The sequence below is a fragment of the Drosophila innubila genome, chromosome X (assembly GCF_004354385.1).
Source record: "Drosophila innubila isolate TH190305 chromosome X, UK_Dinn_1.0, whole genome shotgun sequence".
Classification (NCBI taxonomy): Eukaryota; Metazoa; Arthropoda; class Insecta; order Diptera; family Drosophilidae; genus Drosophila; species Drosophila innubila.
In genome coordinates, this window is record NC_047626.1 from 26,976,176 (window position 1) to 26,990,046 (window position 13,871).

The window sequence follows — 13,871 nt, forward strand, 5'->3', positions numbered from 1 at the left end:
AGGTTAGCATTAGCTGTCACAACCCCTAGTACTCCCACCCTCTTTAGTATTTATGGTAATTTAGAAGCGTTCAATTATTTTGCTTCTCTTGGGAGCACTTTCATAAAATTATTTTCGTCATTGTCATAAAAGTAGAGTTAACCTTGTGTTTGTTGTTATTACCGATTTCCAACAGTTATTGTTGTTCTTGTTGTTGTTACTCAAGGGAGTCAAGCAAAAACCGCAATAATGGCCGTACAAATCGCATGAATAAGTCGAATACCAAAGCGATGCAAAGGAAGTTGAATGGATGGTCGACTGGTTGGTTGAATGGCTGAATTGGCGGCATGCGACGCATGATTGAATGATTTTATAATATTTTCCATTTTATTGAGCAAAAGGTCAAAAAATTAAACATATCATTGGACGGTTTATGGTTTGGGGCATTAAAACCACCGATAGCACTGATAGAGCACTGCGGTATATACATATGTGTGGTGCTTGGCTGCCCCTTGGGTTGTACTGGGTTAATGCCGGGCTGGTCGATAGACAATAACATGTCACGCTTTAGCATCGTAAATCAAAAATCAACTTTATGATGGCCATTGCCATCCGCTTCGGGGCGCAAGCGAAATGCGAAGCCACTTGCTAATAGACCCAACAAAGGGAATCCTGATTTCCGAGAATCAAGTTGAATGAGAAAGAAAGGGGAATAAAATGCGATCATAAATGAACATCCAATTCCCCTCTATGGCTCCCCCGTTGTGAGCAAATGAATCGGAAATTAAAACGGAAATCTCTCGTGTGTTAATACAATTCCAAGTTGAGGTTTCTCTGTTGACCCTGGCTTAAAGCTATCAAACATATTTATTTGGTACTTATCTGTGCAAGTTGACTGAATTTAATGGGTTTAATAATATAGTTGACCAGTGTGTACATACCTGTGAAATAAAAAAGATAATAAATTTAGTAATTTTCGCAAATACTGAGAGAAAATTTTATAATCAATTAAAATAGAAATAATTCAAAATATAAAATAATTGAAAAATAAAGCTGTAAGCAAATATTTAGAAAGCGAGAAGCATTGGTTGCATTCACCAGGCAGGTTTGCTCCCTGATAATTTTTGTGATACACATGATACTTCTTGATCAGGGAGCATGTTTTCTAGTGAGTGCGACCATTGTCTCAAATGCCTTTACGGAGATTTATAATTATTTTAAGCTATAAAGTTTTTGACGTGATAAATTAGCTAATGATTTATATTATAACTTAAGCATTAATTCAATTCTGAAATTAAAGTACACGTAAAGCATTAGATCATAAAGATATAATTAAAATTAACATATTGTATAATTTAAAAATTCAAACAAACAAAAAGACACCACCTGAATAAAAGCATTTAAGTTGATAAGCTTTATCGTACTATATAAGGTCCACTATTGCAAAATTATTATTTCACTATTTAAATAAAATAACTTAGAAAAAAAGCTTTTAGTCAGGTGTGTTAGAAATCTCTAGTTTTTGAAAATAATTGCTTTTGAAAACAACCGCTCGAAATGTCGGTGTTCCTCAAATTTAGTTTTTTCAAACATATTTTCGAAGTCAAAAAAATTGTCTTTCTTCCAATTTCAACAACATTTTTAGGTTGAGAAATAATTTATATAATTTACAAAATTATAATAAATGTATTTTATGCATTTTTATTCAATTTAAAAATTAATTTAGTTTAATTCAATAATTATTTCATTTTGTGAAATCTCTTAACAGTTTTTAAGACATTGGAAGGCAATGCTTGCTTGTTTTCAGGAACCCCAACAATTGCTTTGGGTTGCTTTGGCGCTATTAGAGATTTGTAGAGCACACTCGAAAGCGCTTTTTAAAGCGAAAAGTTTTAAGGAAAGTATTAAATTTTAATGAAACTAAATTATTAGACACTAACAAGTCTAATTAATTTAATTTAACATTAACAACTACCCCCCTAACTATTTATAAAAAACAAAAATGAGATTTGAATATAAAATAGAGAATAAGTCAGACAAAAACACTAACAGAAATTGATACGAAACACAAATAAAAAGGCAAATATAAAAGTAAGCGCTTAACTTTGCTATCCATCAGGAAAGTTGTATCTTTTTCAGGCTGATTAACTTGCATGGCTGTCACAAAACTCATATTCATCCATCTATCTAAAGGAAGTTTGGACAACGGCTTAACCATATTTGGCCAAAAACAGTGTCAGTAACAGCCTCAAACAAATTGGGCACAGAGGCGACACTCAAGAGTGGAAGCCCGTGCACTGTCCATCTGGCCAAGAGTCTGACTGTCCAACTGTCTACCCCTGTTCGCATAGCTGTCATTTTGGGCAACAGGACACTTTGTTTGAATGTTATTTATGAGCTACTTTTGTTGTAATTCAAGGAAATCGTTTGGCTGAGCCTCTTTTTCAACAACGGGAGGCCATAATTTATGCATGTGCCTGCCAAACAGCCTCTCTGTATACTCTGAATACTGAATTGCCTAGATGGTCTGGATGGATGTCCACGTTCAGATTTGAAATTGCAGGATATTCTGACTAAATAACTGACATTGAATTGTCTCTTTCTTCAGTTCCAAGTCTGAAGCGTCTGAATTATAAAAATGTTACTTGTACTTTGTTATTCTATATCTATAGCTATTTCTACAACTGTATTTATTGCCGAACTTGTAATTGTTGTTGGCCGACTTTTTTTCTAACGCAAATAAAATTTATTTCAGGTGTTGAAATTAAATTCAACTCTTTTCGATCAAAGAAAAGAAAAACAAATTATGAATTCATAATTAAATTTCAACTTTTATTTGTAAATCATAATATAGCTCTTAATTTAAATTTATATTAAAAAAGTCAAAAATAAAAGTTATTTTTCAACGTTAAAATAAAAATGAAAAATAAATATTATGTTCATATATTTTTAATAAAATTAAAAATAATTTCAAAAATAAAAATTAAATGTATAAATATATCTTTTAAAGCAAGTGGTGTATTTCCAAAATTAAAAAACATTGTGATGTGTGGCACAATTCTTTCTTGTGATACATCCCATGTCCTTAAAAGTCACATATAAACATAATACAAATTAAATTTTTTTTTAAATTATAATTTTGAATATTAAATTTTCTATAATGAAAATTGGAAAATAAACTAATAAGTTTAAAAAAATCAAGAAAAAAGCAACAGCCTTGTCAATAAGCTTAAGTTGCACAATTTAATAAATATTTATTGCATTTCTTTCCTTCAACGATTTTTTAATGACTTTATATCCTTGCTGCCTATCGTTAACTTTAAATATTGACTGCCAGAAAATCCCTTTACTTGTTTTAATTCGTTAAACTTATCGATACGTTATCGATTAATCTGTTTCATATATTGAAATTAGTTAGTCGTTTAATTACTTAAGGTAAAATAGTTAATACACGAGTATAATCAGAGAAATGGATAGTTAATAAGTAAACAATTTAAAAGCCAATTAAATCTCATGTTAAGCTGCATTATTTGCCAAACGTTTCGGGCAACCCTCGTGCAGACTGAAGCAAAACAGAAGAAAATACAACATAAGACAAGGCAACAAAACAACAAAACACATTGTAAACGGAAATGAATAATAAGAGTAAGAAAGTGAGAGAGAGAGAGAGAGAGAAAGAAAAAAAAGAAAGAGAGAGTGAGAGAACATACCCATCGGCATAGAGGCCAGCGGTTGCACCACTACCACCACCACCACCACCGCTTCCGGTCATGGCGAGAGCCTTATAGCGAGCCTGCTCATCGGTGGGTAGAACAATGTCGACGGATCGGGAGCGTGTGGCATTGACGTTGGGTACGGTGAGAAAGCATCCATCGCCAGATGATTGCAACTCCTCGGTCTTATTACCAGATGAGAGTTTCGAAAAGCACGAATCCACCGAGGCGGCGCGATCACGCTTCAGATCCGGCACGGTCAAATAGATGTCGCGTACCACAAATGCAGCATGATGTGCCGCCGCGGTGGCAGCTGCCGCAGCATGAGCCGCCTGGGCGGCCGTCGGTGAGCCACAGGTCGCCATGGTGGATGCCTCGTCAAGGGAGTCGGCAGTGTCAACCGATGATTTGGTGTCCACCTCCTCGTGCGACACATTCTCCAGCGAATTGCCCGTGGGCTCCACAAAGATCGCCTCCTGTCGCGATATCGAGCGGCGTCTGGGACGCATCGGAATGCCCATAGCTGCCCCATCATCCGCATCGGCTGCGGCACATGTGGTGGCATTGATGTTGGCACCACCACCAACGCCGGTTGCAATCGCCGGTAGGGTCAATGCAGCAGCTGCTGCGGCTGCTGTGGCGCCCAATTGCTGATGTCCTGTTGCCGATGGCGGCAGCTCCAATACGGGACTGGCCCGGATGATGGACGTGGATGACGTGGGCGTGATCGGTGGCGAGGTGGGATCAATGGGGAAGCCATAGCTGGGCAATGGTGGATAATCGCCATTGGTTGGCGACAGCGTGAAGGTAATGCCACACGGCGTTGTCGGTTGTGGTGGCAACAAGGTGTTGCCAAAGTGCGGCGAGCCATGATCCGATCCCTCCAATCCCTCATCCTCGGATGTGGTCACCGAACTACCAATCGTGTGCCGACGCATCTGACGTGGCAAACGAGTCCGCGACTCCTCAATGCTGCTGCCCATGCTGATGCCCATGCTCAGATTGGACATTCGGATGTCCATCTCAACGGCAGCATCATCGTCCAACTCCGTGCCAGCGCTCGCATCCGCATCTACATCCGCATCTGCATCAGCGCAAGCATCCGCATCAGCATCGGCATCCGCATCATGATCAACATCATGATCCGCATCAGTTGGCACATCCGCCTCATCATCCTCGTCATCATCATCGTCCAATGCTTCCGTAATGTCCTCATCATCACTAACCTCCGAGCTTGTATTACTATAACTGAGCGTCGTCAATTCCCGATGATCGATAAAGTAACGCTGTTCGGCACTCATCTGCTTCTCGTACTGCTCCAAATAATAGCAATGGATACATGGCGGCGGTGTCTTTGTCGACGAACTGCGTCTAGCCTTCAGCCGACGAGGCACCTCCAAAAACGCCCCCGAATCGTCGCTTCCCACCGACGCAGCCGCCGAATCGAAGCTATGCGATCTTTGGGCATGCGCCGCCTGCGGCACTTGCAGATATCCTCCCTCCGAGGATCGCTCATCCGCTGACGAGGACGATTGTTGCTTCAGGAGGTGTGCCGACACGCGTTGCGCCTCCAATTGCATCTCATCGAACGAGGCGGAGCGCACCTGAGAACGACAGATAGACAGAGAGAGAAAGAGTTGGAGAAGTAGAGCGGATAACACACTATTCTTGTCACATACACAATAAACAAAGAGAGCAAACAAGAAACAGTGAGAGACGGAGAGAGGCATAAAGTGGCATGCAAGAGCAACACAAAGAATAGGGGTAGTAACAACAAAAAAAAAAAACAAAGGAAATAGATTAACTATCGAATAATATCGATAAATGCGTGATGTATCGAAAAATAATCATATTTATCGATAATATAACATTGAAAATATCGATAAGATATCAACACACATATCGATAAAGAATGCACTCATGGCTCATTGAAAAGCTCAGGTAGAGCGAAACTGAGACAGCGACTGAGGAGCAAAGAGAGGAAAAGGTCATGCAAGATAAATTCAAGAGAGAGAGAGAGAGAGAGAGATATCATAAGAAAAGCAAAACTTGTAGTATCGATAAGATATTGAGCCGAACTGATAAATGGGAAAGTAATAAACAATTTTGAACTAGTGCGAAACTTGATACTAAGAATCGATAAATGTAGTAGAATATATAGACAAAACAAAATATAACTAACAATATACAAAAATTATCGTTTGCTATCGATGCATGTGTAGTTTTTAAAGAAACAATTTGCAGCCAGAGCAAATATTATCTAACAATTTGCTATAAAAAGTATACATAAATGTTTTGGCAATATTGGAACACATACAAAACGAATAACGATAACACAACATAAAAAATATTAACATGCATATCGATGTTATAGAACACAACAATCCGACAATTAAATTATTGAAGTAATCGTTTAACTTAATTGATCAATAACAATCACGATTTTAAAAGTCGCAACATAAATTGTAAATTTTGTAGAAATGTGGGCAAACATGCACAACAAACAACACATATATGATATCGACAAAGTAATAACAAGCATATCGATAAATAGACTTAGTGAATAAAAAAAAATCAAAAACTTAAAAGGTTTCTGTGTGATCAGTTAAGTTGATTGATCGATAAAATGTAGATGGCTTATCGATATGAGTATAATAACTCGATAGTGTCGCTATACCTGTTTGGGCACCTCAAGACTATTCTGCATTTTCATTTCAGCACCTGTGGGAGTGCGCGAACGCGTGAATGTTGTACGTAGACGTTGCATGGTTGTTGCTACTTGATTATCAGTTGTTGGTTGTTGATAGTTAGTTGTTTTTGCTGCTACTGATATTAGTTTGTCACTATTGAAAACTGTTTGTTGTCTGGTTGTTGCTGGGTTGTTGCTGGGTTGTTGCTTAGTTGTTGCTTAGTTGTTGCTGTTGGTAATACTGCAGTTGTTGTTGTTGCTGCTGCTGTTGAATGGACTTGCAGCTGCTTTATGGACGGTTGCTCTAGCGTTGCAAGTTGCAATTGTTGCTTCACTTGCTGCAGTTGTTCTTGCTGTCAATATTGTTCTTGTTGACACTTTGTCGATTTGGTTAGTATTAATTGCTGTTGTTGCTACTGTTGGGGCTGTTATCGTTATCGTTGTGCTATTGTTGTTGTTGCTGTTGCTAGTTGTTTGTTGCTGTTTGTCGTTGTTTTTGGTGGAGCTGCTGTTGAACTGCTTTTTATAACAATTTGTTGCAGATTTGTAGTAGCTGTTGCTGTTGTTGTTGTTGTTGTTGTAGCTGGCTAAATGCTTGAATATTGCGATGCTCAATTCCATTTCGATGATTTGCTGCAAATGTTGTTATATTTTTTGTTTAGCTTTAGCTTTTTTTTAATTGTTTTGTTTTGCTTTCGAAATGATCTTGCCGAACAAAGCAAAAAGCACAAAAAAAGTTTACAAAGTTTTTCGCGCACTTTTTTCCAGCCAGCAGCTAAAGTCCCATTGTCGTTGTTGCTGTTGTTGCTATTGTTGCTGTGGTTGTTGTTGTTGTGGCCTTAAGCGTTGGCCGTGCGCTGCCAACGCTCGACGATAACTGGTTGCCTCTGCAATGGAGCCTGTTGTATTGTTGTTCTTATTGTGGCTCTCGTATTGTTTTTCCCTTTACTTTTAATTAATCAAAGTTTTTGCTAAACATTGTAATTTACCAAAGCGCACAAGAAACAAACAGGAGCGAGAGAAAAAAAAAACAGAGAGAGAGAGAGAGAGAGAAAGAGAGAGAGCAAGAAATAATTACGTTAGTTTTAAACACAATATAAAGCATATACTTTTTTTCATTTACGCAAACATCCCACAATTCCCCCATTTTTTCATCATCTATGCTATCAGTCCCTCCCTCCCACTCAAATTTGCTGAGCAATGCCCTACACACACACACTCACACACAGCATAAGGATATCATTTGTTAAAATTGGTCATTAAAAAGAGCAGTTCAATGTAAATAATAATTACATGAAAATACATTAACTTCAGTGAGTTTTCTTCAATTTCCTTAAAGTGCCTTAAGAATCAACAAATTGAGTAAACATTTACATGGAACTAACTAATTGGATCTATTTACTAGTTCTCTACAAATCCATTCAAAATGGCATCCAATCATTGTCTGGCCAACAGCTTACACCCTGTACACGACAATTGCAATAGGGTTGCTTCAAGTCATCGCAATTTATCATAACTACATTTTATATATACACTTTCTTTTTGTTTTGCTAGTATCAATAGTCTGACGTATTGGAAAATTATTCATGGTTTTATAGGGTTGCAAGAAATATAACGATAAAGTTAATAGTAGCTATAGCTACACAATTGTGTTATTTTTATGTTGTTTTAATCTTTCCTTTAATACTACTTTTGGACTTAAAATCTATATTCTTTTTAATATAACGCTCTTTATGAATCCGAGTTATCAGTTAAAGTTTAAACTTTCTACCATTATTGTGAAAATCATCGATGGACCCAAATTATTTCTTACAGGGCTTAACAATTTTGTCAAGCCCTCTTTAAAAACGTAGTGGCTTCGATAGCATTTTTTTTTCTATTAAAAAAAAAAGGAACAGGAAGAAAAAAGAAATGCGAACGGGGACAACGCAGAGACCGTTACGGTTTCATTTTACAGACAATAGGTGCAGAAATCTATTATGGTATACCTATGGCATGTTCGCGAGGTCAACTAGACACACACACAAACACACATACACATACATGCATATACCATATATGTACATGGAAGGGTAAAAAGGAAATGAGTGAACGCGTCAAAAAAGGATGCGGTGCTAGGACAATCCGTCTTCCCCTCACTCCCTGTATCCCTTTCTCTGTCTATAAGCTCGTCACGTTAGTGTTTAGTTGCGTGGGTTGTCGTCTTTGGGTTGGCAAATTGAATGCTTGAAATTAAATGAAAATGATATAGCTTTGAAATTGAATTCCACAAAAATGCCGAAAGTTCAGGCAACGCACACAGTACGTCGCACAAAAGTGGTTTGCACAAAGCGAGAGAGCGATATAGAGAGAGAGAGAAAGAGCAAAAGAGAGACGGATAGCGACGCGTAATTATCGCGTCGAACTGATTGAAGCAGACAATTGGATTGGATTCAGTTTCGTCAAGTTTGGACAACTAAAAAAAAGACATTTTACATGAGCTGTATTATTAAAAAGCATTGCATACTTTTAGGCTGACTTAAATTTCATGAGAAGCCTTTGTTAAAAGTACCCAGCAGTTCCAGACCTCGAGGAAAAGTTGTGGAATCCATGTGGATTTGTTCCTAATCGATAGGGAAACCTTGTGGACATTGTATAAAAAACGATGTGGACTTAAACATTGTGAGTTCCTAGGAACGAGGACAGAGGAAACCTCCCTAGGTATTCCTCACATAAAACATCAGGGACTCCTCGTGAAACTCTGACGAGAAATTCCTAAGCATTAAAGTAAAAAAAAATATTTAAAACTTTTTGCTTTCTTTTTTATATTGTTTTTTTCGGTTTTTTAATTTTTTATTTTAGAACTTAAAACTCTACATGTATGATACTTTGAGACGGGCGTATATTTATTTAATTTGTTTTTATTCAGACTGTTCAGAGCGGGACTCGAACCCGGAAACCCAAACTGAATAGGTCTGCTTGTGGCGAGTCGGCGACTCTAACCATTACGCCACTCGGCCTAAAATTTCTCGCCTAACAATAATGTACCAATTGACTCAAATTTTAAAGTGCGAACGAGCAGCGGACAGTTGACGCTGGCAGAAATATTACAAAACTAACAACAAAGCGTTAAGAAATTACAACAACATTATGGACAACGTTAGGGACAATCAAGCAAAGAGACATTTAGTTCTGCAGGGTATTGCATACTATCAATTTAACATCAGCATCTACAATTAAATTTAACTAGCATTAAATGACAATCTTTTACTCAAAATAGCATTTTAAAATTAGTGAATTAATTAAATTTCTGGTTGGTAAAATTAAATCAAAATTAAAGGCAGCACGTGCTCGACTCGACGCCTTTAATTTGAATTACGTTTTTTCCTTTTTGACTTAAAAAACAAAGTCTTATAGATACCTAAACATCAAGCCTTGCATTATATTTCAAATTTGGTTTATTTTATTTCTAGCAGGTTTGGCTTCCAGTGATTTTTACACTAATTTAATCATAGGCGGTTCTTTGACCTTCACTCCTTGATCTCAATCACAGACCATGTTTTGTTGTTGCTGTTGTTATATTTTATGCTCTGCTGCCTTAGTTCTTTCCCCTCGTTCAGCATCGCTTAAAAGCCAAATCAAATACTTAGCCTGCTGAACTCGCTTATTACAAACACATAATTTATTTGCAGTTACCACGACCTTTGACTTGTCCCCCATATTCCTCCCCCTTGTAGGCCCATTACCACGCTAACTGGCGCCACATTAGGCAACAGCCGCATTGGGCATTGAGCAGCCATGCAAATCGTTTCCCTCTTGCCCCTGCTAGGCCCTGAAGCTGTCCATACTCTTGCCAGTGAGCCTCACTGGCCTCGTAATTGTTCAGTGCCGCGCGCACTAAGTAAAAAGTTTTGTATAATTCTTCATAAAGGGCAGTAAAAACAAAAACAACAGAAGAAAAAAAAAAAAAACAAACGCAAGGCAAACAATAACACAAACTAAATAGCAACTACAAAGGCAACAGAGAGCTCCCTGCTTAAAGAACAACAAATGGAACAACTGGGGAGTCGGTGGCGTATAAGCAATGCCCCAAACCATATTATGTGCCTAGAGTCCTGCGTCCTGAGACCATTCCATCTCTTCTGCCTTTGTGCCTCCATCGATGTCGTACATCTGGCCAGTGAATTTCCAGGGAATTGAACGAAGCGAATCTTTGTTCAGTTTCAGATTCAGATTGAAGCGCGAACTCAATAGAATAAACGCCAGCACAGGCACAGATGACGAAAAAGGCATGTTAAAAGGAGAAAATAATCAAACGCTTCATTCAATGGAAAAATCACCATGACACTAGCTCAAAGTGATTGCATCCCACTCAGCAGGTATATAAACAAAAAAAAGTTAAAAATATTCTGCGAACTTTATCGAAGATCAAGCGTGTAATACGTTTTAGCAAACAGCATAAGCTTCACATATTTAAATTGGCATGGATTTTTATAACAACTAAAAAATGTTCAGTCAGTTGGTATTATGTGCTTAGTGTTGAGCCAAAACACAAAACTTTTTGAACAATAACAACTTGTAATAACACTTTTCCACAAGCTTACAAAAGAATGGTAGTTAAAAATTGAAAATTACTCGTGGCCAAAATATGCAGATTATTTTAGTTGGTGGAAATTAACTGAAACAAAATTAAATCATTTTTTTTTTTTTATGTTAAGAGAGTGATGAGAATGCTTGTTAAACCGATAAATTGAATTGATAACATTAAGCAACAGTTTTGAACTTTTTGGCTATTAAACGAACGAAACCCACTTTTTTGGATAGATTTGGGGCCCCATTTTTATTTTTTACTTTTTTAGAACTTGCTTTTATTTAATTTTTTTAGAGGTGCGCCCACATTTGTCATAGTTACTTGTGAATGCCAAAACCGATTTTCAAAAGCTTTCCTTTTTCTAAAAGCTTATGAATATACCCATAATTCTTTTATAAACTGTCTTACATTTTAACCTGTAGTTTTGGAGCCGTCAATTTTTGAATTAAGAATTATGATTTTTTGGTTAGCTTTTTTTTAGAGGTTAGTTTAACAAACTCGAGGTCTTGATTATTGTGTTAATTCAAAATATAAATAATATAAAACGACTGGTTTAAATCTTAGACTGTGTATAAACGAGTTATAGATATATTCATTAGCTTTCAGAAAAATTAAAACTTAAAAAAAATTGGTTTTGGCACTCTCGAGTAATTATGACAAATGTGGGCGCACCTCCAAAAAATAAGTAAGAAAAAAAAGCTAGATTTAAAAAAAAAATCTAAAAAATTTGCCATAGAAAGTGAGTTTGGTTCGTTTAATTTTTGGGCGGTTGCCTAGTGTAATTGATACATTTAAATTGATTACAAATTAATTGCCATTAAGAGCTGCGTTCAATATTGAAAGCGCACATATGAAGCTATCGATTGAAAAAGTAGCTTGACTGATAGGCGTGGCTGTTGCCACGCCCATTAAAACTTTTACCCTCAAGGGTTTGGTATGGCTGGTGACTTTGGGCTGGGGTTGTGGAAAGGGTTGGAAAGGAAGGGTGGGACAGGGAGAGGGAGCAGAATGACTGGCTTGGGTTGTGTGAAAAGTATGCCCAAAACTTGGGCAAAAAATGAAAACTTTTCGCTGTTGAGAATTTTCGGCATGGAAATCAACTTGACAGCCCGAGTTATGAGGCGCAAGCGACGGCATAGAAGGTTGGGAAGTAAGTGGACCGAAAAGGTTGGGTTAATATAAGTTGGGAAGCAGTTGAATCGACGCACAGTGGGGCCATTTCTCATTTTGCGTTGCAAAAATCATATCTTTTAAGCCAGTAAAGATATTATCAACATTTTAAAAACATTTGATAGCAAACTTCTTAAGTTTTAAAATGACAGCTTACATAGGGTGAGTGACCCAATGGGTAACTCAGGCATGACTGTCAAAGTTGAAAAAAATTGCTGTGCATATTTTGCATGAAAAATTAAAACAAAATATCAATTTTTTTTGTCCGAAATATACATTTAAATCTCTTTTTATATTTTAAACAGCATGGTTTAATATTTAAACATAACGAAAACATATGCAATTGCACTACGTTCTTCCTCTTTTATAACCAATTTATTGATAGGTTGCATCAGTTGTATTGACCTGATTGCCGCAAATTTAGATGAATGCAGACAAATCTATAAAGGTTTGATAGAGAATTGATAACCAAAACATCCTTTAGTAGTGGCATAATGGCGTGTTTAATTTTATAACTTTTTTGCTGATAAAAAAGTGAAGAAACTTATTTCTTCAGCATTTTATTAAAATTGAATATACTTTTCAGATGAAATCCAAAAAATAAAGATCGGTGGCATAACTTGTCTTCAATTCAGTTTTAAATTTTATATTTGTTGTTTGCCGACTTTGAGACTTTCATGTCACGCCCACAATTTCAATCTAATTTCAAAATCCATTGGGATTCGTAATTTTTTGAAGATTTCTCTGTTAAATGCATATATAACTTTTTACAATCGCTTTCATCGAAAAAAATGATTTTTGCCACGCTTTTTGGCCTTCGGCCCCAGTGTGCGAAGGCAGCTCGGCGGGTTGGATAGGGAAGGGGATGCCTGATAACTTGCCTTAAATAAAAGAAAAATATGTTAATTTCAATTAATTGTTGGCGGGGTGAATATCTAAAAAAAGAAATTGCCCCAAAGTTTTATTTGTTGGGGTTCACGGTTTATGGGCCGAGAGCAGAATAGAAAAGCTGAAAAGAGAGCTGGAACTTCATAATTTGCTGCCATTTGTCGCTGCCAAAAACGGTTTTGTTGCAGTTAATAGCTGTTGGGAAATTATTTAACACGAAACGTTTTGAGAGCATGGAATGAAATTAACAAAGAATATGAGAAGGAAAAACAACTGAAAATTTTGACAGCTCATTTGTGGACACTGAGAAACAGAGAGGGGGAGAGAGAGTAAAAAGTAAGTGGGTTTGGTTTAGCAAAAGCAAACTGACTGCTAATTCTATTGAAATTGGCAAAATATTTAAATGCAAAACATTGCGCCAGATATTTGGGTAAAGCTGAACTGAAACTCGGGTGAGGGACAAAGAGGTCCTAGTTCCAGAAAGTACGTTAAAGGCAAAACTTCAAGTGAAAATAAACTTGAAAATCAAAAATTTCGGCGAGCGGGCCCAAAAGCAGAAGGGAAAACTTTTCCTTTTTCGTCTTTTTCACATTTTTTTCTTTTTCCTGTTTCATGTTTTCTTATTTTTTTTTCTATTTCTTAAAGCACGTGGGCACGTGTCGCAGCCGCAGTCGCAGTCGGACGTGCAAAAGACAACAACAATAACAATTTGCTTTTATTTTTATAAATAAACACACAACAAGAACGTCTCACAAAAAGTGAAGAAGAAAAAGGAAAAGGAGCTCCAAGAAATGTCAACAAAACAAAAAATTACCTAAACATTTTTATTGTCTGCATTGTTGAAGCATATTGGAAAATTTAA

At 36.9% G+C, this 13,871-nt stretch overlaps 1 protein-coding gene across 1 annotated transcript in view; it reads right to left on the reverse strand.

The window, feature by feature from the left end:
- LOC117794035 (eye-specific diacylglycerol kinase-like) overlaps window positions 1-13,871 on the reverse strand; it is a 139,183-nt gene that overhangs the window by 33,089 nt on the left and 92,223 nt on the right. Inside the window, 3 exon segments of the mRNA XM_034634494.1 lie at window positions 3,690-4,314; window positions 4,384-5,296; window positions 6,370-7,352. Coding sequence (XP_034490385.1) covers window positions 3,690-4,314; window positions 4,384-5,296; window positions 6,370-6,459 — 1,628 coding nt within the window. The 5' untranslated portion in view covers window positions 6,460-7,352.